The 26,261-nt window shown below is 39.0% G+C and overlaps 1 protein-coding gene across 3 annotated transcripts; it reads left to right on the forward strand.

Moving 5' to 3' along the window:
• Positions 1–1,341: 1,341 nt before the first annotated feature.
• On the forward strand, positions 1,342–24,101 carry klhl14 (kelch-like family member 14). Of its 3 annotated transcripts, XM_046052479.1 has the most exons (11): positions 1,342–2,422; positions 5,676–5,745; positions 6,539–6,782; positions 7,619–8,519; positions 10,498–10,619; positions 14,758–14,847; positions 15,667–15,745; positions 16,148–16,338; positions 18,165–18,323; positions 21,077–21,234; positions 22,508–24,101. In XM_046052479.1, exons 4-11 carry the CDS (start codon positions 7,642–7,644, stop codon positions 22,646–22,648), a joined length of 1,818 nt encoding a protein of 605 aa, XP_045908435.1. In that variant the 5' UTR covers positions 1,342–2,422; positions 5,676–5,745; positions 6,539–6,782; positions 7,619–7,641; the 3' UTR covers positions 22,649–24,101. The 3 variants fall into 3 exon arrangements, with proteins under 3 accessions (XP_045908435.1, XP_045908433.1, XP_045908436.1); XM_046052477.1 differs by lacking the exon at positions 6,539–6,782; XM_046052480.1 differs by lacking the exons at positions 5,676–5,745; positions 6,539–6,782 and having other exon boundaries at positions 2,213–2,422.
• The last annotated feature ends 2,160 nt before the right edge of the window (positions 24,102–26,261 follow it).

Raw genomic sequence — 26,261 nt, forward strand, 5'->3', positions numbered from 1 at the left:
TGGATTCACTCCACTGATCACTTCTGATCATTGACGTGAAGCCAAGTGAATCAGAGCAACGTTCTGTCTTCTCAAGCTAACCCAAATTCTGTTTTGAGATCTTTTTAAAACCAGGAAGATGGAGGTGTCCACTCAAACTGTCCTGTCTTTGTTCATAAGCAAGTGGAGAGTTGAGCCATGGAGCTGATGGAGTCAAGGAAAGAATGTGAGTTGAGAGAGGTGCTACTGTGTCTAAAATATCAATGAGGGAGATGCTGCCAAGTTTTGGAGCACACAAGAGGGAATGGGTCTTCTGTTAACATAGAGTAGACCAGGCAGTTCTGCACTGCTTTGAATGGTAACTGTATTTTATCTTATAGAGAAGATATTATTTTATTTTAACTAAATAATTTTAAACATGTCTTACTGATCATTCCCTTCATTATTTATACACTGCAGTATGTGATTAGGGAGTGTGCTCCTTTAAAGTTTAAGTAACTACAGCATCTGTCATTCAGTCATACTGTACAGCTTAACAATACACTGGAACTGTGTGTTTGCCCAGGTGAGTCTTTAATGTGGAACTCCGCAGAAAACATGCCAAGCAAATTCATCAGTATAACAATACATGTTCCTTGTGTTTCCACACTCATTTGATTTCAAAGATATTTATCTTAACAGGATAATAATTTGTGAAAGTCTCTGACATTTGTGGCTAGCTAGCATGATAATAAATCCATGGCTTGGAACATTTTTTAGTTAATTAGAGTCAATCAATCCAAACTTTGCTCACTTACCGGTGTGAAACCGGAGTATAATGAGCAGAAATCAGCATGGTGATTGGAAAACACAAATTACAGCTGTTAAAGAGAAACTCATCCACTTTTCTTCTGTTGATGCCAATGCCTGCTGCGAGGATTTAAAATTAGCATGGCATTCCTTTAATGGATGTTGGGGGAATGTGCTCCTCTATAATTAAAAAACCTGTTAATATCCTAGTAGGTTAAAATAAGAGGGCTTAGTATGATTATATGACATCTCTTTAAAAGGACGTCTTGGTCAGTTGACTGTTAAAACAAAAAATGCCTTTTTTATTTTGTTTTATCATGAGACTAGTATTTCTAAAATAGAAATATACAATATATAATAGAAATATATAGTAGAAATATACACCTAAACTATGTAACTGCTATTTATATGGTACATAGATATATATAATGAGTATTGTAAGTAAATTAAATAACACCTGATAATGGTGTGTGACCATACCAACGAAGTGGTCAGCACTGCTGCTTCAGTAAGATCATGTGGCATATTAATGAACTTCCCTGATATATATGAGACTGTCTTTGCTGTTAAAGGCTGCGTATATCTCTATGGTCAGGGCTATATTCCTATTATTCTGGACATATTCCATGCACCTTACATTTATGGTGTAATGATGTGAGTAATAACCTGGTGATGTTAACAGCATCCTACAATAGGACCTTTATCTTTAGCATGATATGACCCGGCTGCTAGCGGCCACAACGTATATGACCTCACCTCTGGATGTAATTTCCTCTCAAGAGCTCTTGGAAGGGGAGAGCTTATGTTGTTGAGCTCATGTTGTCGGGGCTGGTAACAGCAGCTTGCCATTGTATTAATTATTGTCAGGGAATCCAAGGGGTGTAGATAATACAGAATGCACTGGTTGGTCCCATTTGTTTCACTTGTCAGTGGAGTGAATAATTGGGAGTGCTGACCATATTAGACACAGAGAATTTCTAAAACATACGACTCAAACAGTTTCAACACAAAAGTATGGCCTGGAAATTAAAAAGCTTAATGTCTGAGAATTTCAAATCAGTATGGAATAATTTGCTGGGTTCCCATTGCCAAAGGAATTTACTGAAGTTTAACTCAACAACAGTTATTCTGATGCACAGTGAAACATACAGTTAAGAATAATATGCTAAATTAAAGAAACCTTGTTTATTATTGAATTTTACATTTTATTTTAGAGAGACTATACATCGTACCGCCACATTATATTTCATAAAACTTTAAAGCATTTGTTTCCCAGATGTGTATCAGATATTTTGTACCCCAACTTCGTTCTTTAAAGGCTTGAGAACATTGATACAGTTTTAGTAGAAGGGGTTGCTAATACAATGGGGCTCATCTTGCAATTCTCCCAAGGAATAACTATCAGTCCTGCTACAGCAGCTTCAGCGTCCCTAGGTGACCGCGCCACTGAGCCCGTGCTCGCTCCATCGCACCCCACTCCACGCCTGCTGCCACCCTGAAGGTAGATGCATCACGCTGGGGAGAGTGTGCAACAGCAGCCCCCTCTCCCTCCAGCCCGCAAACCTTCTCCACAGCACAGTGGCCTCCTGCGGCCCCTACACATCTCTGGGTCTCCACTACTGCCCTGGTCCCAACAGCCCAGACTCTCCCTCAGGTGAGTCTCCATGCCACCTCCATGTCTCCTCCCACCTGAACTGCACAACTGGTATCCTTTTGTCATTTGAGAAATGCCACACACACACATACTGTACACACACACTTACACACACGCTCCTATGCTCAGTCTGAAGGGGACACCGCCTGTTCCTTTCTGCTCACCTCCCGGCTGCCGGCTGACTCTCTGAGCCGTGTCTGTGGTGGCTACGCCATGTGTGGGGATCTAGGGGTTTAAAACAGCAGGCCTCCCATACTCCCTGAATGGCAAATATAAGTGCTTCCACTTTATTACACAGTGGACGTTTTATGAATCATCTCTGACTAACTTTGATCTGAGATGACAAGCACGCGCTAATCAGTCCCAGTATCAAAATATATGTCAGAAATATTTTAGCAAGTAAACTCTAGACTGCATTCAAATTTTCAAATTCATCAGGATAAACTCAAGCGGCCATTGGAAATGTTGCACTTTAACTAACCCTTTCATTTCTTTAAGTCATGTGTTTCTTTCACATCGAAGCTACTCTCAGGAGATGACAAACTGGTACAACCATTGGCACATATAGTTAAAGTGATAGTTTGCTGGGACTCTGACACAGGAACTACAAATCAGAACCCCTTAAATACTGTATAGAGACTATTTTCATATCCAAAGCAGTCATATCACATAATAATATCATATCACTCTTAACTGTGAATTCTTCTAGGATCATAAAAAATACAGGGAGGCAGATGTTTAATCAAAGGAACCCTGCTTGTGTTTAGACAAATTGTTAAACTGGAATTGGGGAGAGGGGGGGGGGGGTCTTTAATTTAAATGCAACTGCTAAAAGCTTAATAATTTAGTATTTACTCTAACCTGCAGTTTGCATTAATTTTGTCTTTCTAAAGAGGCTGTGTGCAGCATTTTCTGTTTCCCCCCTTTTAATATTTTTATCAGACAAAACCTTTAAACTACAACAGTTTCACCAACACATAAATTACAGCTTGCACTTTATAGGTTGCCATACCACACCACACTTAGTTAACAAAATATTTTACAAACAAGATGATATCACCCTCTCCATGATATTAATATGATATGTTCTCTGATCTGTAAACAGCTGGTTATCTTGCTTTTCCACGATAAGAGAAAGTGCTGAGGATTTACGCTTGGTGAGCACATTTGGGCTGAATCTTTCACACGTCACAAATTGCAGATGGGAAGCAGTGATCTTGAACAGCCGATCACATTTCCGTGACCATCTGACACCTTCCATTTAGGAAAATAATACTTTCTATCTTAGCATACCCCTCTGCAGCAGCCAGCAAAAGGAATTATGCCTGGTAGACTTTGCTATTCACAACTTTGGAGCTTCTTCTTTTGTTTTGTTCCATTGCACTGATTAGATTAAATGTTCACTCTTTAATCGGTTATTCAAGGGCACAAAAATGTTTACAGTTTGTGCTGTTTCGTGTTATTTTATACGTTATAAACAATGAGAAACCATGCTATAATGTAAGCATCACACAGGAAGCTCAGGGTGAAATAAGGAGCTTATTATAACATTTACTGTATGAAGTAGATGGTCTTTTCATCCTTTTTGTTTGAAGCTTTCTTTGAAAACTAATCAGTGAACTGCTGTATTTAAATAACTGTTGTTATTTACTCTCATACCTGCCCCGTCACATTTCCATAATGTTGAGGACAAAAAGATATTAAGACTTTTTACCCACAGAGTTAGATATGGTATCTGTGTAATATGACAGATTAATATGAGTTGGGTTAACTGGTACAGAGAGTTGTAAATCACTGTGGTGTGATTCTTTGTCTCAAAGGGTTTAATTAGTCTAGAAATTCTTCTCTTATCTGATGACCCCCCACCCCCCACCCCCGTCTGCACACTGCAACAACTTACAACCATAAACGCCCTGCAATCTTGAAGACCAGTGGCCTCAGGAGACTGAGTTGCTACAAAGAGCTGAAAGAGTTGGAAATGGTCATTTTATTGCGTTAGAATAGCTCGCTTGAGACTTGGGTAATGTAGTGCTAACTCAGTGCTAGTACAGATAACAGGATGTGACTCCGAAGTGAAATACAGTGAACTACTGTAATGCCCTGCAGTGTCAAGTGCTTTGAGAATGAGGCAACACTAATAACAATAATACTAGTAAACAGCAATAATACAAACTGCTTTCCTGGCGGTTTCAAACCACCAATTAATACTACAGTATGGTTTTTACTTTGGTGATGATTATTATTTTAGATGCAGTGCACAATCAAATCAGTCATCTCAGAGTTCATGTAAAATGAATTTGCTTGGTATAACTGCAAGTGGGGGATATGGAAGCTGCGTGCCTGTCAAATAATCAACCATCAAACTATGTTCTGGTTCCATCTATTATAAATGCTACCTATATGTGGCCAGTTATTGCTTGACGGTAGCATGGTGTTGCTCTATTTCATAGTACATGAACAAAACCATTTATCCCTATCTGTCATTTCATAACTTGTGAGGTATCTGTCACTTCTGGTCCCATGGGAGTCCTGTGTGTAAGTTTTTTTTACTCTAATTGAGCTCTTTATTTAATTGACAGTTTATTCTGTCCTAATAACTCATTTCTAACAGTTTTTGATTGGATTTGCATTTATTTTCCTTATTTTGAACCTGCAGCCATGCTGTGTCAACCTACTAATGATTAGGATTACATTACCTGATTATTCATGAACAGGGTTATTGGGAAGGATATGGTCTTAATGTAGATAATAAGATTAGATGACCTTGTTTCCAAGTTTTTAAATCTCAGTGTAAGACATTCAGGACTCTAGTCTCAGGCAGGAGCTGAAGATAACTTAAGGGAGTGTGTCTACTGTGGTTGAAGTAAATGATGGGAATATATATATATATATATATATATATATATATATATATATTTATAAAGTAACTAGATTGATAATAGGGGGCTGAAAGTTCCTCAGGGCTTTTACATTGTTGGTTTGTTTGTGATAGAGTGCTATGGATTACATGATAAGGTCAAGTGGACATTCAAGACAACAAGGAGTCATATTTTCATTGTGTGCTTCATCAATCAACTTCTTTCAACGGCCAGTCTTGTTTGCTTTGGGGGTTTGTGGAGGTGAAAATGTCTGAGCATCTTTTTATATACAGTCTATGGTAAGCATACAGAATCTGAATATCCAACCGGGACGTACAACACACTATTGTGCATTAGTGGTTGTTGTATTAGGTTTCAACCTTTTGTGTTTGCAGGTAGCTAGACCTCTGGTTGTGAAACAGTGAACTGATCAGACAAGATAATAGCACCTGAAAACACTGCAAGGTATGTTAGACTGTTATTTTCCTGCTTGTTGTTTTTTTAACTTTACATTACTTTAGGCATGTGTTTGTGTTTCATGGTGTATGTGGCCTGATGCTTTTGTCACATAGAAAAGGGAAACATTATTATTTACTCCCATTATTATAAATGAAATGCTTTTATTTGAAATTATAATCAACGTGTGGCCATTAGTGCATATGGTATTTATCATACAGATGCAAAACTTGAGTTTGTGTAGAGCACCTTCTTTTGAAGGACTAGCAGGAGCAGAATGAGATGAGGGGTTATTTTGGCGATGGAGATTAAGGCAGGGGCTTTTTGTCATTTGTGCGAGACAAGCCATTCATCCATCCAGTTCACAGCCAAAAAAAGGCTGGTCCCAGAAATTAGCAGTTTCAGCTCAGCAGCAAAGTCGTCGGGCTGTGAAGGCAGAGAGAAATTGACTAATTAGCAATGCGCACTAAAACTTGACGGTTCTCTCTATAACAGCGAGGGAAAGACTCGGTTTTTCTCCCCCTTTCTCTTTTCTTTCTTCCATAGATGTTTGAAATCGCAGTCATTTACGCTCGACAGTTTTTACAATAGCCTTGAGCCATAATTTTGCGAGTCTCTCCAGCATCCATACCCCTGCATGGTCTCTCTCCACCGGCCATGCACGACCGTTTCTCTCCCCAACCGTGGATTTCCTATTACTCTCGTTACGACTCACTGAGCCCCAGGCCCAAGGATAATGATGTGTTGTTTCTTGGTAGCATAATTTGTCACACGTATATTTCTTCTTCTTCTTCTCTTGCAGAAAGCACAGCTCCCTCTCACACACTCACACACTTCTTGTTAATTCAGAAGAACAAATGATCAACGTCAACAAATAACCTGAAATAGTGACTTTATGAGTTGGAATCAATGGTTATTTTGAGGCACCACCGACCATAGACTTTAAAGGAAAGGACATTTCTTAAAAGGAGAACAAAGGAAAATTCAAGTGAGATTATTGGGAACCTGAAGCTTACTTTCTTTTTTTTGTCAAGAGCTGAAGTCAGGTAAGTTTGGCTCCTTCTCAGGCAAGCTGCTCACATCATTTAGTTGTGACAGGCGCTTTTCGTGGATCTGGCTACAACGTTACAGCACGCTTGTGTCAAGTTTACACACACTACGCACATAGAAATCGCTTTTTTGTAGTGACTAAGAAACAATAGATATGCATATTGCATTTAAGTTTTCCTAAAGCTGCATTTCAGTGAATCATTTTCGATACTCACGTCCGCGTAACTCGGTAGGATAAAAGCGAAACGCACCCGTACTGCTGCTGACGGCTCGGAGACAAACTAATTGCTTTTGTATGACTCCGTAAATCTGTGCGATGTGTAATGTCCTCGTTGTGGGGGTGTGCAGCGAGATAAGAGAAGGGATAAGTGTTAGCTGAATGCTGCATGTTATCCGTCCACCGTGGCGGTTGTCTCTTTTTCCATATCCGACAACTTCAGCCGCGTTACGGAGGGGGAAGCGCTGCAGCATCTCCGTATCCTCGTTTGTTTTGACAGCGCCCTTCAAACCTCAGCCTCCATTTAAATCATCTTGCTCTTGAGTTAAGAATGAATACGAGTGGCACGCTGTGGGAACTACTGCGTTTTTGTTTGTTGCTTTACGACGAGAGCTCAAAGTTGAAAGCGACTGAAGCCGTATTGGATGTAGATTCTCGCCGGCAGGCATGGCATGATGCTTATTCCCCTCTGGATGTACGGGAGATCTGCTCAGTAACTTATTCGAGAAATCGTTTTCCATTGTAATAGTTGACTGATACCATTTATAGGCTACGTGTGTTGTGCAAAATAAATGACCTGAGGTAAATGGCTTGCATGGTTTATTTGTTGCCTAGGTGGCGTTTACAGTCAGGAAGTCATGTCCAGATCGGGTGATAGAACATCCACCTTTGACCCAACACACAGTGACACACTGCTGCATGGCCTCAATCTCTTATGGAGAAAACAGCTTTTTTGTGATGTGACTCTCACTGCCCAGGGACAGCAGTTCCACTGCCACAAAGCTGTGCTGGCATCCTGCTCCCAGTATTTCAGATCTCTCTTCTCTTCCCATAATGTAATCAACAATGAGGGGAGCAAAGGGGACCAGGGCAGCAGTGGGACCCCCTCATCCTCTCCCGATGACAAGCTGGTGACCCCCAGCGCCAGGCCCATCAATAACCTAGTACTCCAGGGTTGCTCCTCCATTGGACTACGATTAGTGCTGGAGTACCTGTACACTGCCAACGTGACTCTTTCCCTGGACACAGTGGAAGAGGTGCTGTCAGTCAGCAAGATCCTCAACATCCCCCAGATTACCAAGCTCAGCGTGCAGTTCCTCAATGACCAGATCTCTGTGCAGAACTACAAGCAGATCTGCAAGATTGCCGCACTCCATGGACTGGATGAGACCAAGAAGCTGGCCAACAAGTACCTGGTGGAGGATGTGCTGCTGCTGAACTTTGAGGAGATGTGTGCCATGCTAGATGCTCTGCCACCTCCAGTGGAGTCAGAGCTGGCTCTATTCCAGATGTCAGTCCTCTGGCTGGAGCATGACCGCGAGACTCGCATGCACTATGCGCCGGACCTTATGAAGAGGCTGCGCTTCGCCCTTATACCTGCTCCTGAGCTGGTGGAGAGGGTGCAGTCTGTTGACTTCATGAGGAGTGACCCTGTCTGCCAGAAACTACTCCTGGATGCCATGAACTACCACCTGATGCCCTTCAGGCAGCACTGCAGGCAGTCCGTGGCCAGCAGGTGAGGATGAGACAGACAAACACAAATACAGAAAGAGAAACACACAGACATGATTTCACCCACACACACGCGCGCGCAGCAACGAGCTGTTAGAGAGTGGACGGAAGGCAATTAAATGCCTCCCACTTGTTAAATGTGAACAAATTGCCAACTCAAGTATTGCCCACTCGCTCAAGTAGTGGTCCCACCGCCTGTGTAGTCTAGAGCATGTAGGTGGTCAGGCAGAGATTTGAGGTGTGAGGCCCAGTTAATGAGGATTGTGGGAGTTTTCCTGAAAAAGAATGCCAACTGTCAAGGGGCTTGATCTACTCTATGCTACACTGTAAACAGAATTACAAGGTTACCTTATGTCTTAGTGAAGAAAAAACAACTCTTTATTTCCTTACACATCTGTGTAATGGCTCTCTAATCAGTGTAGACAAGATGCAGAAAACTAGATAAAGGTTATGTGTTTGATGTGTAGCAAGTCTCATGAATACAATTTGAAATGCTGTAATAAAATTGTTACCAGAATTACATGGTAATTACATAACAGTACATGGATACTTCAGTTATTGAGGCGAACCGTTAACCCAATAAACACAGTCAGAGGGAATTCAGTATATTTAGGTATGTATTATTTCTGAGAAAATGCAGAATTAATCAAATAAGGGATTATCTGACAATGCTCCCTATATTCAGGTTAGATACACATGTCTCACTCTCACACAAATAGGCCAAGCTGCATGTCTTACTTACATGTGTGCCATGATCAGAACTTTAAAGAGCTGGCAAGTAGACCGGTGTTGTTTGTAAGTTGATTGATTGACGGTGCTGTTGTCAGGTTTTGTTTACAGAGCTGATTGCACAGTCAAGGCTGAAAATCTTTAGAGTAGTGATGGCATCAGTATTCAAATTTTGATTTGCTGCATATACCTTTAAATAGCAGAAAATTAGAGCTGTGGCATTGAGAATCTCAAAATGTGAAAATCAAACTGTGCACAAAGAATCATCAAGTGAAATCACTGTACATGTATATATTCCTCCATCATCCCAATAACATATCTGTTCCCACATATGGACATAAATGAGCAAAGAATCAGGAATAATTAGTTTCACATGCCACTGTTTCTCTCCTCTCTCAATTAATCACCATTATCTATGTCCAGGGGCCCATTTGCATATGAATAACCCCAAAACACTTCAGAGTGGGCCAGTAGCAGAGAGAATGTACCGAGACAACCGTGATTTTCCCAAGCATAAAAAGTAAAATATAAAAAAGGAAAAAAGGTGAATGTGACTGAATATAAAGGCCAGCTACTCTTAATCTTTTTCTGCATATTGTGATTAATTGGTAGATTTGTGTTGAAATCCATTAGGAGCCAGATAATTGTCATTAATGTACAGTAAAGTCTGCGGCTTTTCGGTTATATATCATATACAAACAGCAGGAAATATCTTACAACTTGCTCAGAGATGTCACATGAATCATTGCAGCCAATGAAATGGAGACATTGTATAGGCAGGTTTATGTACTCAATTGTGCTTTTAGCCTCCAGCATGGTCCCCTGCACGACTTGTGTTCATTTCACAGCTAATTGAAAAGATATCTTTAGAGAACAATAACCATTCAATAACACATCAAAAGATCAATACGGTGTTGAGCAATTGTTCGTTAATTGTGATAAACGTGGCCACATATTGCCTGATTAGTAGTCTCAAGTTCAGTAGTTGTACCCAGACAGCAGTTATTCATTTGACCATGAATTTTCATTCACTGATTATTTCATTCCTACAATAAGCGCAGAGTGAAAAATAAAAATAGGCTTTGCAGGTGCTGTTAATACTGTTAAAGTAATTATGTAAATGAAGGATTAAAGGTGTCCAGATTCAGGTTGTGCTTATTTTGGCCTTTGGACGTTTTATTTCAAGTCTTAATACCTGTTTTGTTCTATGTTTCCCAACACTTGTCCAAACACCCACACTTCTGACATTACAGAATCCGTTCCAATAAAAGAATGCTGTTACTGGTGGGTGGTTTGCCTCCTGGACCTGATCGTCTCCCCAGCAATTTGGTCCAGTACTATGACGACGAGAAAAAGACATGGAAGATCCTCACAAGTGAGTGGCAAAGGCTCTGCTGCATTTTTTTTTACCTGAGGCATCTTGTGTTAGTGGTTTTTATGATGAGAGAAAGTTGTTCCTATGGATGACTTTAACACAGGTTAATTTCCACAGAAAATGAGGGGAAGGAGTTCCCTAAGTCCTTTAGGTAATAATGTATCACTATCACTTTTAATATAAGTTTTTAATCAGAGCGTGACTTCACAGCACTGTGGAGCTTCATGCCCGGTTTCCCTTGTTTTTTGCTGAAATATGCTGGCAGGATGCATGATGAGATTTGCTTGCATCTAATGATCTATTGTGGCAGAGAACAATAATGAAAGACATATTTCCTCAATAGCTTTTAAATGTAGCTTGATTATTCACTCACATTGATCAATACATGAAATTGAATTACCCTATACATATTTTAACGCAGCATGGAATTAGCCTGTTGACCTATGAGTTAAATACCAAAGAGATGGATGGGGTTAGTGGAACACAGCAGCTGTAATGTTGATGCAAACATTTCACAATATATAATGATAATGATTTTAGTTGACTAAATGGAAAAAATAAAATATATTAAGACGTATCCTGTAACCTGTAGGAATTTTATACTAGGGTACAGTTTATAATATTGATTTCATAAGGTTACATTGAGAGCAAGTTGTCACAATTGAACCAAAAAAATCTATTCTATTGAACAAAATGTGGTGTCTGTAGAGAACATATTTGAAGCCTTTCCTGCAGGACTCACCTCTGTAAACTGTACTATGCTCTTTTTTCTTTCTGTCTTCCCTGACCTTTTATGGCTCACCACTATATTGTTGCCATATTGCAAAGGTCAAACAGGATCTAATGGGAAACCAAAAATGTTCTTTGCATCATTATTGTCGGACATATTGAGTTTTTGTCCCTTTGTTTTGGTTGGAGCCATATCTCAGTTGTGTCTCTTCATTTGTACATATTAGCCATTGGTCTGGTCTGTCAGCTTGGTACTGTGCAGTTTGTATTCTCTCTTTATGTCACCAGTTTTGTACTGTATCTGGCAAGGAATTTCTTACATTGTGTCTAATGGTGTCTTAAATTCAGAGAAAGTCTTTGATGTTGTTTCTTCCTCTGCTCGAATCATAACATTTCTTGGCAGTTGTTTGTTATTTTAGCTCATGTTCTATCAGGGGGCATTTTTACTAAAGGAGCCATGCATACACAATAGCCTGAAACTCACTGGTGTTTATATTGTCGTTTTCTCATTTAACTCACACTCCTGGGTATAAACTGCAGCAAGCAAAAGGTCAGTAGGGATTTCCATCACTCAAAACTAAAAAGTTAACACTCAAATGGTCCGTGGCCAAGTGGAAGGACAAAACTGCAAAATCATCCCCTTAACACATCAGTGACCGTCTGATGTAGCCTCCACACAATGGATGTGGAATAGAAGATTATTAACATTCAATCATAACTTTTCAATGAGGCGAAACCTGAGAGGGACAGCCTTTGATTAAGACATTCATCAACACAATTTGGGAAGAATCTGATACCTCTCTGTTGTGTCAGATATATCTACTGCTCTGTGATTGCAGTGTAAAGTTTGCCATCTAGTGTACCCACAGCAGCGTGGACAAACACAAGACAAAGGCAGACACAGGCTCAGCCACAAGGCTGGACTATTCTCTTCTTCTTTTTCTTTTTCTTTTTAAACCAACCTGATATTAAAATCTCCCACTTGTAAATGGACCTCATCTATGCCGCATGCCATGGAACAAAGGAATTCAGCTCAGTAGGATGCAATTGTAATGGTGTAAAAGGCACGTCAGAGCTCGAGCAGCAGTGGTGCATTAGCTGTGGAGTCATTCAACCAACCCCGACTGTGCCTCTATGCAGAGGTTTCTGACTCCCTCTAGTGAGCCCCAGAGCTCACTGTAGACCGGAGTGATGGCGTCCATCTCGTAGAGGACGTGCTCATCCTGCCCTCCCGTGGCTGTTCACCCCTGGGGTTAGTGGAAGATTTAGGGGAGAGGGGGACGGATAGGTAGATTAATTTCACACTCATTCTCAGGTGATAAATCTCAGTGAAGTCTTACACACTGTAGAAGGAAACTTTGATTATTTTCACTGCACAAGACTATTACAGTAGTCTCAGTTATTATATCTTGCCGCTTATCCCACTGTTCACCACTGTGTCTGAGGCACCTGTAGAGGTGGGGCAAATGTCCCAAATCCTCCCACAGAACTCCTCACACTGTAGCCTGTGACATACTGTAAAGCAGTAATCTTCTTTTCACATCGCAACATGAGATGATTTTTAGTATGAGTACAAGTCGCTAGACATCAAATAAAAAGCCACCCATCCGTGTCCTATATACTGTACTGCTGACTGAATGATAATGTAAATAGCATGTAAGGGAATTTGGCAGTCATATGGCACTCGTCTTTGAGGTGCACTGGAGGCAGGCAACCTAATCCCCTCGTTCAAGATAAAGCTGTGTTTAGTGTATGTACTATTAGTTCCTATCTGAGACTCCCCTCCCACAGAGGACCGGCACATGTCAGCCAGCCAGAGTGAGATTGCAGGGAGAGGCCAATTGGAAAGAAATGAGATTCAAGGCTGTCTAATTTTGCAGCAACTGTGATCCATCAGGCGTTGGGGAGGTGACAGTGGAAATGACTGATGGAGACAGACAGGTGGGCTTTAACATTTCACTGATTTGTGTTCAAAAAGCGCCGGGCCTGAGATTTATTGAGTGAGCACGATCATGTTCATTATGACTGTCACCTAAGACCATTTCTCTACATCTCAATGGGGTCACTTCAGCAAAAGAAGATGGAGGAGAGGAAGGGAGCACAAAAACATACAAAGGGGAAATCTTCTGCAAGGGGGTCTTGCTGTAGCTGTGGGCTCTTTATGCTAACTTTGTGTTAACACATGATGAGTAGTATGATACACTAAAGATCATATTTACTGGATGTACTTCATATATTACTAATTGAACGGCTGTTGTGGCATATTTTAATGCTAGATGAAGAGAAAAGGAAAACTATTCCACTGTGAGATTCAGTCTTTACTGGTGGGTGAGTTAGATCCCCGAAATAGAAACATATTTGCCTTATCAGATGGATGGATGGATGGATGGATGGATGGATGGATGGATAGATAGATAGATAGATAGATAGATAGATAGATAGGCTCACACTAACAATTGTGAAAAAATTGGCTGAAATTGGCTGCTTCAAGCACGTTGGCCCGTTGTGATGACTACATTGCAAATTAAATCAGTCTTGACATTAACATGTACTACGAGCACTTCTTGTCAAACAATGGGGATACTCAGCATGACAAAGTAAGAATAGTCACTGAATGAGAAACGCTGCCAGTACAAATATTGCTTATTAAAAAGTTAAGATAACATTTTGCATTTTGGATATGTTTTATAAATAACACCCAGTTTCACTGTCACTAACATTTAATGTCCTGACCAGTAGACCTGTATCACATGCAATGAGGTTCAACAAAAGCCAGTAATTTTTAAAGCTTTGCTTCATGACGGGTCAGCGTAGTTTCACAGGTGCAGTTGAGACGCAGGCCTACATGATTAAATAAGTTGTTTGTTTGATTATTATTATAGTCCAAAACTGATTTATTATTCTTATTCATTAGTTTTTAGAATTATATCGGAGGGCAGATGTAATTTATTTCAGTGCGTTAAGTACTCACAGAGTTACAGCAATTTATGCTAATAGTGAAAAAACTCACGCACAAGATTGTATGATCTGTGTTGCACTACAAGACAGAAGATGCCATGATGTTATTTACAGTACAGTTATGAAATCATAACATTTACTTATTTAGCTGATGCTTTTATCCAAAGCGACTTACAATTGCTATATATATATGTCAGAGGTCGCACGCCTCTGGAGCAACTAGGGGTTAAGTGTCTTGCTTGGGGACACATTCGTGGTGTCACAGTGGGGAATTGAACCCGGGTCAATCGCACCAAAGGCATACGTCTTATCCCCTACCCCATCTCCAGTTTGATTCAAACTTTAAAAGAGAGGGCCATATTTGGCCCACAGGGTACTATTTGCCTACTACTAATCTATATCATTCACATGTCTTAGTGATTGACTCCTTTGATCTTTGTGTCTCGTCTAGTAATGCCTTACAACAGCGCCCATCACTGTGTGGTGGAGGTGGAGAACTTCCTGCTGCTGCTGGGTGGAGAGGACCAGTGGAACCCCAACGGTACAGTAACACCACGGACTGAACGTCTTGCTTTCCAGTGATTTTACACAGCAAATTTATCAGTGTTTACTTTTTTTAAAGAGCGCTGTGAGCTTGAGTTGATGCAAGTTCAAACCCATCAGAGTTAATGTAACACTTAGATAGTTTTAAAACACTCATCCTCGAGCCAGATCAGCTCTGACTGGACAAACAACACTCCAATCAACACTTGTCAATAATTGCTGCAGAAAAATAACTGTTATTAACACTGAAATATTTGTGATGTAGAAGTGTTAAGAGTGCTTTTTGTGAAATGGTGGTAACACACTGCCATACTAAGAAACAAAGACTGTAAATGATCAAAAACTTTGATACTATCCTTATGTCCTTATTTCACCAAGAATCATAACACAATAGTGAAACACAGTAGTGTTTATTTAGCTCTGAGAGTAAAAATCAACACAGAAACAACACACATCATTAGAGATAATTTATGATGTGATTTGATTTTCAACAGCTTATCCTCCACAAAAAACAGACTTCACTCAACAATTGTTAACTCTAATAGTGTTGAAAAGCAGCACATATTAATACTGAAAATTAGCAGGTGTGGGTGGTGATTTTCAGATAATACATTTATTTAAATGAAGACTTCTCATAGTCTCAGTTGTGCTTTTCATTGGTACTGCCTGTAATAAAGACTTTGGCAAAGACTTAGCCAATTAGAACGGAGCACTGCCATAGTCTGCCTAAACAGTATTGTGCCATAAAGACTCTACTCACTTAACTAAGTCATTTGTGTAATCAGTGTCATTGATCTTGATTGTATCTGTTTTGCAGGAAAGCACAGCACTAATTTTGTCAGCCGCTATGATCCCAGATTCAACAGCTGGATACAGCTGCCTCCTATGCAGGAGAGGTAAGTCTATTTGTGGTTGAATCCAGATTTGTTTTTTAACTCCACAAATGTTATTTACTTCTAATAAGTCATATATAAAACATTGTGATAAAATGAAAAGCATTAGATTTTTATCAGTTTGCATACAGATATGGTATTATGCTATCTGTTACTCAAAATATATTTATTATATAATTATATTTATTTTTTGAAATTTTATTTATTTATTAAATAAAAGATAAAGTAAATTAATTATCCCCATTACACTAGTGTAAGAACAGGTGCTCACAGCTGGTAAACATGTAACTAGCCTTTATTCAAATCTATCCTTTCCACCTTACACACAAACTGTGGAATATCCTTACAATAAATCCTGTCATCGCTGGTTTAATGATGTTGTCTGGGCGACACTTCCTTCCTCAGGAGAGCCAGTTTCTTTGCCTGCCGCCTGGAAAAGCACCTGTATGTGATTGGTGGTAGGAACGAGAGCGGCTACCTCTCCAGTGTAGAGTCTTACAACCTGGAGACTAACGAGTGGAACTACGTGTCGTCTCTGCCGCAGCCTCTGGCCGCCCATGCAGGAGCAGTGCACAACGGCAAGATCTACATATCAGGTCAGGAGAGACCTTGTCACTCATACACACTTATTATACTGTCTTCTTATTTAACGTTCTGCAAAAAAAATTTTTATCCCTCTGCAACGTAAAATACACAGAATCTTTTTTTTTGCTTAGCATTTGAAAAAGATAAATACATCCTCTAAAAAGGTATTATATGATATGTATTTGGCACAACAATATCAATTAATCTTCTTTATTTTCAGAGCTGGTTAAATTTGTTGTACAGTCATATTAAAACAACAGTGACCATCAGCAACACATACACAGAAGGCTGGAGGATAAGTTTTACTTTTTAGTATTTAGAGTATTTCCATTTCTGCCTCTTTAAACTTCTGTTCCAGTACAGTTTAGAGCGAAATACTTTACTTTTTACACCATTACATTTGTTTAACAGTTACTCGTTCCTTAGCATATAAAGATTTTATAAACAGAACAGAACATGTGATAAGTTCACTATAACCCTTTAAACATTAAAGTGCTACTTACACAATAATGAATCAGCATTTCTGATAAGCTAACCATAATATATGTGATTATATTACACTAACCGGTGTTATTCTGCTCCATAATGAGCACTTACTTTAAGATTTTGCTGATAATACTTAGTAGTATTAGCACTTTTACTTGAGAATGATTTTTAACGCAGGACTTCTGTTTACTCTGAATACAACACAAATGACACAAATCCAAAACACATAAAATATAACAACTAACAAAACACAAAGAGCCAAAGAAAAAACTGTAGAAGTAGCCATCATATCACACAGATAAAAGTGCAAAGCCATACAATAAGTGACAGGAGGAGGGTCGCAACAATTCTCACTGAAGTGACAGTTGGCTGCAGCAGTGAGGAGAAGAGATTTAAAGTTTGAAAGCAACAACATGATTGGCTAATTGAGACTGTGGCAAAAATCTGGTTGGTTTAACCTAAAGAGTAAACGCCAGTAGTCATCTGATTAAGAAGAAGTGGGGAGAGAGAGAGAGAGAATTGTGAATGAATGAGGCATAAAGAGAGTCTTTCTGAGCTGAGCTTCATCAGTACTACTCTATAATCAGGAACAAGTGAGCCCTACATCTTTTTATCCTCTCACCAAGCACTGTCAAGGGAAAAATGGAGGTCCAAATCTCCTTTCACAGGCTGGACAGACAATGCAGAATGTCGTTTTTCTTCCTGAGGACATGATTAAATACCTGGTTTACCCATTTGATTTGATTGTCTCCAGGCAAGGTTTCTTGCAAAGTGCGTACATGCAGCGCCAGGGTACCATGAACCGCCGCTATACAAATGTTTTATAACCAACACATTATCATTTAAATATAACGTCTATACAATACTTCTGCTTTCTGGAATCAATAATGATATCTTTTGTTTTAGTTAGACTCATCGCACCAACGCAGAAATTCATAAACCAAAATCCCCCTCTTCCAAAAGCTGATCCTCACTGAATCATCTGTGAACTTTATGACGTGACTATTGTACTGTACTGTACACTACGCCACTCATTTCAACAGAAAACTAAAAGAAGAGAACCAAGGCACTAGCCTTGAGTGGAACCTGTGTTTGAATAAAGCTAGTTTGAGAAGACGCTAACTCTGACGCACTGCGACCAGTCAAAAAATAAATAAAAAGTTTAGCCGGTGATTGGGGACCCTGGTAATGATTAGGTTCAGCAATAAATCAATAAATATTTCTCTCCTTGATCAGCATACATGTGTCAGTTTGCTCTACAGAGGATGTCACATAAGCAGCCAGTGCGTCTACCTACAGATTGAATTTCCACGCGCCATTAAAGGCATAGTGCTGTATTTACCTGTTGCAGGAGGAGTGCACAATGGAGAGTATGTGTCCTGGCTCTACTGTTATGACCCCATAATGGACGTGTGGGCTCGGAAACAGGACATGAACACAAAGCGTGCCATTCATGCCCTGGCTGGAATGAACGACCGCTTATATGCTATTGGTGGAAACCATTTGAAAGGTAAGTACTCGAGCGTTTCAGGAACTAAAAAACAGGTCAAGATTGATGCTTTTTTTCAAATCTGTGTGAAAGAGACAGCCATTATGAGCAGGCGGCAATGACCTTTATTACACTGTAGACCTGTAGTCCCTCTTCTCTTTCACACTTCATCATTCAAGCAAAATGAAAAACTGAACAAACAACTGAATTACTCTTGTGTGTTGTGCATTTGTATTTGATCAGCAAGGCTGAATACTGGTATTTGAATAGGAATTATGACGAGCTGAACATGTATGTGTTTCTTTGAAATACAGTCCATCACTACAAATATGAAAGACGGTTAAATGTTCATCTACAATACATGTTGCACGACTCTAATTGGGTTTTCATTGCCACAGTTTCACATTCAGCGCTTTGATCTGTCACAACTGTATCCAGGCTAATTGAAGTTGTGGCTTATTTCTCAGGCTTATGATAAATTACTGCATGTCTTTGTCCGTTGTTTATTTTTCTGGGGTGGATGTGTGCTTCTTTACTGCCTTTACTGGGTGCATGGGTGTTTGTACATTGAATATACTTTACACTACAGATTTTGGCAATGTTCAGGTACTTGTGAAAAAAAGAAGAAACAAAAAGAGTCTAAGTTCATCTGTTGTTAGTGGCCTTCATTGCTATCAGTATATTGCCTGAGCAACAAGTTAAACAGACATATTAAACAGAAACTAGAGCACAATGGCCAAATACCTGTGTATGATACACTGCATTCAAACCTTGATTTCAAACCTTACTGTAAGTATTTCGATAACAGGGGTTCTTAACCGTTCTGGCAGTCCGACCCCTTTTTGAGGTTGAAAATATTTCGCGATTGTCCGGAGACTGCAACAAACCTGGACCAACTGGTAGACTACTACCAGCAGTGTGTCCTTTTTCTGAGGGTCTCATGTACCCGCACAGATCTCCGTTTCCCTGTGTCCTGCGTGTTTGTACACCTCTCACACTCAGTGCCAGAGATGGAGCCCACCGTTTGTCTATTTTTTTTTAAAAGCACATGTTTTTAACAACAAAAGACTCAGACTTGTGAGTTGTGATAAAGTTTCTGCTAAAATGACAGTTATTACTTAACAGCAAACCAAAGATTACAGATCGCTGGCGATATGGTTGCCTAGCAACATTAAAAAACGGCATTGCTGTGCGTCTCGCGTTTTCGAACCTGCAAAGAGCTTTCTGTCTGATCGGGGCCTGATTCTTCTTTGGCGTTTTATAGCAGTTGGCATTACCACCACCTACTGGATTAAACAGTGCAGAATATTTACAGTGTCCACCCAAAGTGATTCCATTCACAACTGTAGTCTGTCTAGTTATTTTTAAGTTTTTATTTTTATTTTTGTGTCTATAGTAGAATTCTCTAGACCCCCATGGGACCAGATCATGACCCCCAGGGGGGACCCAACCCCCAGTTTAAGAACCACTGCTCTATAACATTAAATATTCATGAATACATAATGCAACAATTTAGACGAGTGAAATCATACAAAAAAAATACATTTATTGCTTAAAATCTCAGCTGATCAGGGGTGCGTTTCCCAAAAGCATTGTTGCTAACTACGGTAGCAACTTCCTTGGTCGGAAAAATGCTAGGTTTCCCAAAACCCTAGGTCGAACTATGGAGGTAACTAAGTTGGTAACTTAGATGGTACGAACCATCGTTAGGTGACGCAGGTGTTCCGCGAAACCATAGTTCTGACGAATGTTCGCCACCACTCGTTAAGTTGTATAGTTCAAACTACAGCTCCAGTTGCATTAATTCAATAATAAGTATCTTAGTGTAGACCATCTACAAACAGCAGGTGTTTTTCTCACAGATTACCCATCTGTTCACAATAACTTAATTTAATATTAGTCACCCAGTAGGACTACAAGGACAAAATGGAGAATGTAAAGACAAGACTTTTAATATTACCTTCATGCATACATTTCTAGGCCTATGAGGAAGATGGATGTTCTCTAGTCTTCATTAAAAATATAAATATAAAAAGGGACAGCATAAAACTCCTGAAAGTACTGTAATGAATAAATCCCTGAGAGGTGTCGTTGCCATTATAACAAACTCACGAGATTTGAACCCGTGTCTGTCTCAATAGAGAACATTCACATGTGCAACCGCTTATGACACTGAGCTATTCTCAAGACCTTGTAATCAATTGCGGCCAAGGGATTCATAATAGTGTTAAAGTGTTAAAGTATTTTACTGAATGTTTTGTAATCGATAATAGTTCTTGGTTTTTTCTTCTAAAACAGTTATAGCCTATATTTAGGCTAAATAAAATGATTAGCCTAGGTTATATATTATTTATATTGTTGATTTCATTAAAAGCCTGCTATTGTTGATTTTCTTGTAATTGCAGCTACAACAACAATATGAAAAGCATAAATAATAAGCTAGCATAATAATGTCACCTAATATCGGTCACAAATGACATATTTAGGCAGAATATGACAACGTTTTGTGAGTTTCGTGCTGTGAAAGTCAGACGAACACACCTGGGAACATGTTAGTTCAAACTATGTTGGTTCAAACTAAGTTAGTTATTCATGTAGGCTCCCATCGCTCAGAGTATGAAGCTGATTGCAAAAATGTGTTTTTAGGGCCTTTAAAGTCAAACAAACAGCTTGTTACTGTAACCTGGACCTTCAGTTACAGGTCATACTAACTGCATTTGATACGCTGAAGTACTGTCATTATTTTAAGGTATTTTTCCTCCTCTCTCACAAAGGTTTCTCCCATCTAGACGTGATGTTGGTGGAGTGTTACGACCCAAAAGCTGACCAGTGGAACATCCTGCAGACACCCATCCTGGAGGGTCGCAGCGGCCCTGGCTGTGCTGTTTTGGATGACAGCATCTTCCTCGTGGGAGGCTACAGCTGGAGCATGGTATATTCTTACACTTCAGATTAGATTATTTTAGATTAAAGAATAAGGCTGGCAAAATTTAATATATTTTTATTATTGTCAGCAAAATCCCCTGAAAAGACCAAAACCAAGAATGTGTTTGTCGTAATTCTGTCTGTGGCACGGGTCAGGAATATATTCTTTAATTTCTTTTAAAAAAAAATTCGTAAACATCTGGGCACTGTAGTTTTTAGAAAACAGGAATAAATAGTGGATTTGTTGGGGATTATTTGCAGCTGCAGATTAACACACATTTGGCGCACTAGCAAGAATTTCAGGCAGCAGGACGGCACATTTCATTTCATTTCATTTATTAGGATCCCCATTAGCTATTCTTCCTGTGGTCACAAAACTCTATACAGGGTAGTACACAATTACAGAAAGTCACAAACACCAACACAACAAAGTCAAAGACAATACAACCATACAAAAACACGATACAACACACTACATAACCCAGCTCTCATCAGTAACAATCAATCAACAGAACAAACAGAAGAAAAAGAAAATAAGAAAAAAAAAATCCCATCTTGCTCACCAATTCATCAATATGCGTTGTCCTTGATAATTTACTATCTATTGTAATACCTAAAAGTTTAATCTCTTGGACTTGTTCAACTGCAACATCATTAACATGCAACTTTAACCTAGGCTCATTTCTTAAAAAATGACTTGTCCCAAATACAATGCTCTTTGTTTTAGAGACATTAAGAAGTTGTTTGTTATTCGTTACCCAGTCAACTACAAACTGCAATTCCCTATTTAAAGCTCTTGCAAGTTCTTCAATCGTGGGTTCTGCCATGTATACTGTTGTATCATCAGCATAAATGCTAACTTTTGCCCTATGCATGATTAATGGTAATTCATTTGTAAACACAGCGTATAACAATGGACCTAAGCAGCTTCCTTGAGGAACTCCATGTGTGTCTGACTCAAAATATACTATTATGTGTTCGTGGTAATAAAGGAACGTATCACCAAGCGCAGCAGTGTGTCTTATTGATGTGTTTTTAATCGTTTTTGGACAACAGTGAAGGTCTGCCGCACAGAGCAATAAACTAGATTTGGCTACACAGGCAGTACCTGTTAGAAGGTTGTTGGTTTTGGTATTTTCATGAAATTTGTTGACAAAGAAAAAATATAGAAACAGACTTAATCTTTAAAGTTGTCCCTGCTGTTTTTGACTGCATGCATTTATATAAAACTGAGCATTTACATTCTACAAGGGACTGACTTCATTTAATTTTTTCCTCAGGGGGCCTATAAGTCTTCTACCATCTGCTACAGCCCAGAGAAAGGAACATGGACAGAGTTGGAGGGAGAGGTGGCGGAGCCCTTAGCGGGCCCAGCCTGTTCCAACGTCATATTGCCCGCCTGCCTTCCCTTTAACAAATGACAACTAATCCAACGGACAGGCAGAGAGAGCGAGGAGCAGCAGAGCGAATGGGGGGAGGACCATTAATAAGCAAAATGGTTGTCAACAATTTTGTGACAAACCCACCGGTCAGACAACGGTGGTGTGTGTATAAATTATTTTTTTACAGGTTTGACCAGAGCACTTTCGTTATTCCCTACTGAAGGTTTGAAAAAAAATTGTGTTACTCCTGTATTTAAGCTCATCTGTGTTCTGAGAAATGGTCAGTTTCATACTTGATTTAATTTAAACTAATAGTAAGTGTTTTTGGCTTCTCTTCTATAGCACGCATAGTGTTGAACTGAATAATAGCTTTCAAATCCATTGTATCTTGTATTCAGTAGAGGCATAATTCCAGCAAAATGCAGCGTTGTTTCGTGGACTGACACTGGGAGGAAAGGTGCTCAGTCCTAAATTGTCATGGGTTTGAGTTAAACTAGGGCTGGGTGAGTTACATTAACTGTGATGATCAAAGTGTATAAATATTCATCACTCATGATATAACAAATTTTTCTGTGGCTGGATTGTGCACTTATCCTGCTGTGTCACCTCGTCAGATCATTATGTAACTGGTTTGTTTTCTATTTACGTGTCAGAAGCTGTTATTATTTAACTGACAGGGTTTGAACAAAAGTACATGGAAACTAGACCTGCACACAGGTATATCGGGGTTCAAACGCTGTTCAAGAAATACACAATTGCACAATGATCTTTATGAGAATGTGTCTAGATCACCCAGCCCTAATTTTAAAGTAATTATCTTAATGATTTACACCCAGACTAAAGTCGTGTTTCTGTAGAACTTGTCGAACAGAGAGTTCCCTACAGGTTATCTGCTTGACAAAAAAAAATCTTGCCAAATGTTTGTGGCAACTATTCTTCATGCTGCAAGCAAAACAATTTACGATAAACAAAAGGTTTATCATTGATTCTCAAATATTCCTATCACGCACTAATGTTCACATTAATTATACAGTGATGGTACAATCAAATTGAAATTGCTAGCCAATATATTTATGGGTGGCATGTTTGGGTAAACGGACGGAGAGGACATTAGTGTGGTTTGTTCTCCTTCACAAGTAACTGCTAACAGCTGGCCTGTTTATGAGGCCACATAGCATTACCTTGACCTTGGATTTTAATCTTTGATGTATGAAAAACAAACAAGCATACAGTGGTCCTTTATGCACTAATAGTGAACTTTTAATTCAGCAAACAAAGCTCACTAAAATGTAAATTAATCAATGTGCTGTGTTTTTAAAAAAAAAAAAAAAAGATTCAGTCCAGTCTAGTCTACGTTATTAAGTTACAAAAGTTGACTCTAAATATTGATGCAGTACCTGTTGAATTCTGTAAAGATTTGTTGATTTTATTCTTGTACATAATCGCTTGCAGTGAAACATTTTTGTGCACTCAACCTTGGATTTATTCTCAAATCCTGTTATGTCCTTTGCATTTTAGAATATGAAAATAAATTGACTCTTGATGATTAAAGTACCTTTCTCAGTTCTTTTGACATTTTAGACAGAAATTAGAATTTATTGTGAACCCCGGTGATGGGAGAAGGTCTCATATAAAGACAAAGTTGTCCCTTTTCGTACATATACTGTGCTAAAAGTTACTTAGATTATGCGATGAGCTTTCGACATAAGAAAACATATTTCTACCATCATATATTTCAAATCATTCGCAAATTTTTGTGTTTTTCTGTACAGTTTTCCGCCTCAAAATTTTATCACACAAGATGCAAAATCTTTCCGTAGTTGGGCTGTTCACCATGCAGGTAAGAACAGCTTTACTTTTAAGGAGTCATGAACCAAAAGTTTTAGAGCCACAGAACACAGAGTCGCATCAAAATCTTTGTAATGACTCATTTAAATTATTAAAACACATATTCACATTTTGACAGAATGAAGCTCAGAAACAAGGCAGCTCTGCTCGCTCGGCATTTAGTTTGTACTTGTGCGTCAAACTAGAGCTAACTTTCAATACTTCACTGAAGACTCCACTATAGTTGCCTTGGCTGCAGATTAATTAATAAAGACATATCTCCACACTGTGAGTCTACAAAAGGTAAGATTATTAATAAATCTGACCTTGAAACTCTTTAAGATTTTTTAAAAATACTCAAAAAACACAGTGTTACACCAAACAGGAAGAAAACAAAGGGAACCTGATGTTTACCCTCAGGGCAGACTTTCATGCCAGACCAGATTTGATTTGCCAACCATTTACTACCAACTGTCTCATTCACTAAACAGCACGCTCTCCCCCCTACGCATACTGTACACCTGACAGTTTGCTTCTAATGTCTTTTTTTCTCTCCCCCTGTCAATGGCAGCAGTTTTTCTGCTCGGCGTCACCACTTCATGCATCCACTTGGCCATGTGCCTAGAGGACGGCAATTATTTCCTCACTGAGATGACTCTGCTAGATTACATAAAACCATATCTAATTCACACAAAATGGCATTGGGACATCAGAAAATACCAGGTGGTCTATGTTTTCACAAAATCCTCAGAGACGTGTCCGACAACAACTACTGAGATACTGCGGAGATTTTTAAATGCTTCCCCTGGTCAATAACTGTAGATGTCATCACTAATAACACACAGCCGAGGGGCAATGAAAGAATAAAATCATCTTGATTAAGACAAAGATTTTGAAAGCTGTCCCAGGACAAACATTAAGAGCTTTAGAAAGAAATACTGAGTGTGTAGCATGTGTGGATTTGAAGTCTTCATTTACCCTTCAGTGTTGGTTGGCGGCAGATGGTTTCTGCACTGCTCTCAGTCCCACTGCTAACACCTCTTCCACAGCTTAGGGAATTGCAGGATTGGTTAAAAATAACAAGGATGACCTTTCAATTAAGTACATGGACCATCATGGCTCTGTTTTAATCACAGAAAATGTATTCTCTGTCCTTGGCTCCAGTTTCAATAGTACTACAGACACATGACACAGTTTTTGTGGTCTGGAAAGGGTTTGTAATATATGTAATATATGTTTTTTTGACAGAGGTATATATATAGTAAATATTATTAAAGCTTACTTTTTTACAGTGCATATATATCAAGCTGAGAATATTAGGTTGTCAATCATGAACATTTCTACCATCTATGCAGAGCTGCAATAAATAGTTGAAGACTTTTTTCCCACACAAAATAGTAACAATTTATTTCATTCATTCATCTAAGCAGTGATAGAAGAAGTACTGAAATATTTTATTTAAGTAAAAGCAGAAAAGCCATAGTCTAAAGTCTATAGTCTGTTTTTCTCATTAACAAATACATGTAAGAATATGTCAGTGTTGTAGTTCATCATGTGTGGAGACAATTTTAGATACTTTGTATACCACTGGGTAGATTAGCAGCGCATCATGTTTTTTTATGAAAAAAGTAACTACGTAGTAGAGTAGAAGTACAAAGTAGCAGTAAATGGAAAAACTAAACTACTACTAAAGTAAAGTACAAGTACGTCAAAATTGTACTTGTACTTTAGTTACATTCCACCATCTGAGTTTCAGTAGTATCTGTTTTTTTGACAAAATGGATTTATTTTGATGAAATTAACATCCTAATTTGTGAGGCCAAGC

Source organism: Micropterus dolomieu, linkage group LG06, assembly GCF_021292245.1.
Source record: "Micropterus dolomieu isolate WLL.071019.BEF.003 ecotype Adirondacks linkage group LG06, ASM2129224v1, whole genome shotgun sequence".
Taxonomy (NCBI): domain Eukaryota; kingdom Metazoa; phylum Chordata; class Actinopteri; order Centrarchiformes; family Centrarchidae; genus Micropterus; species Micropterus dolomieu.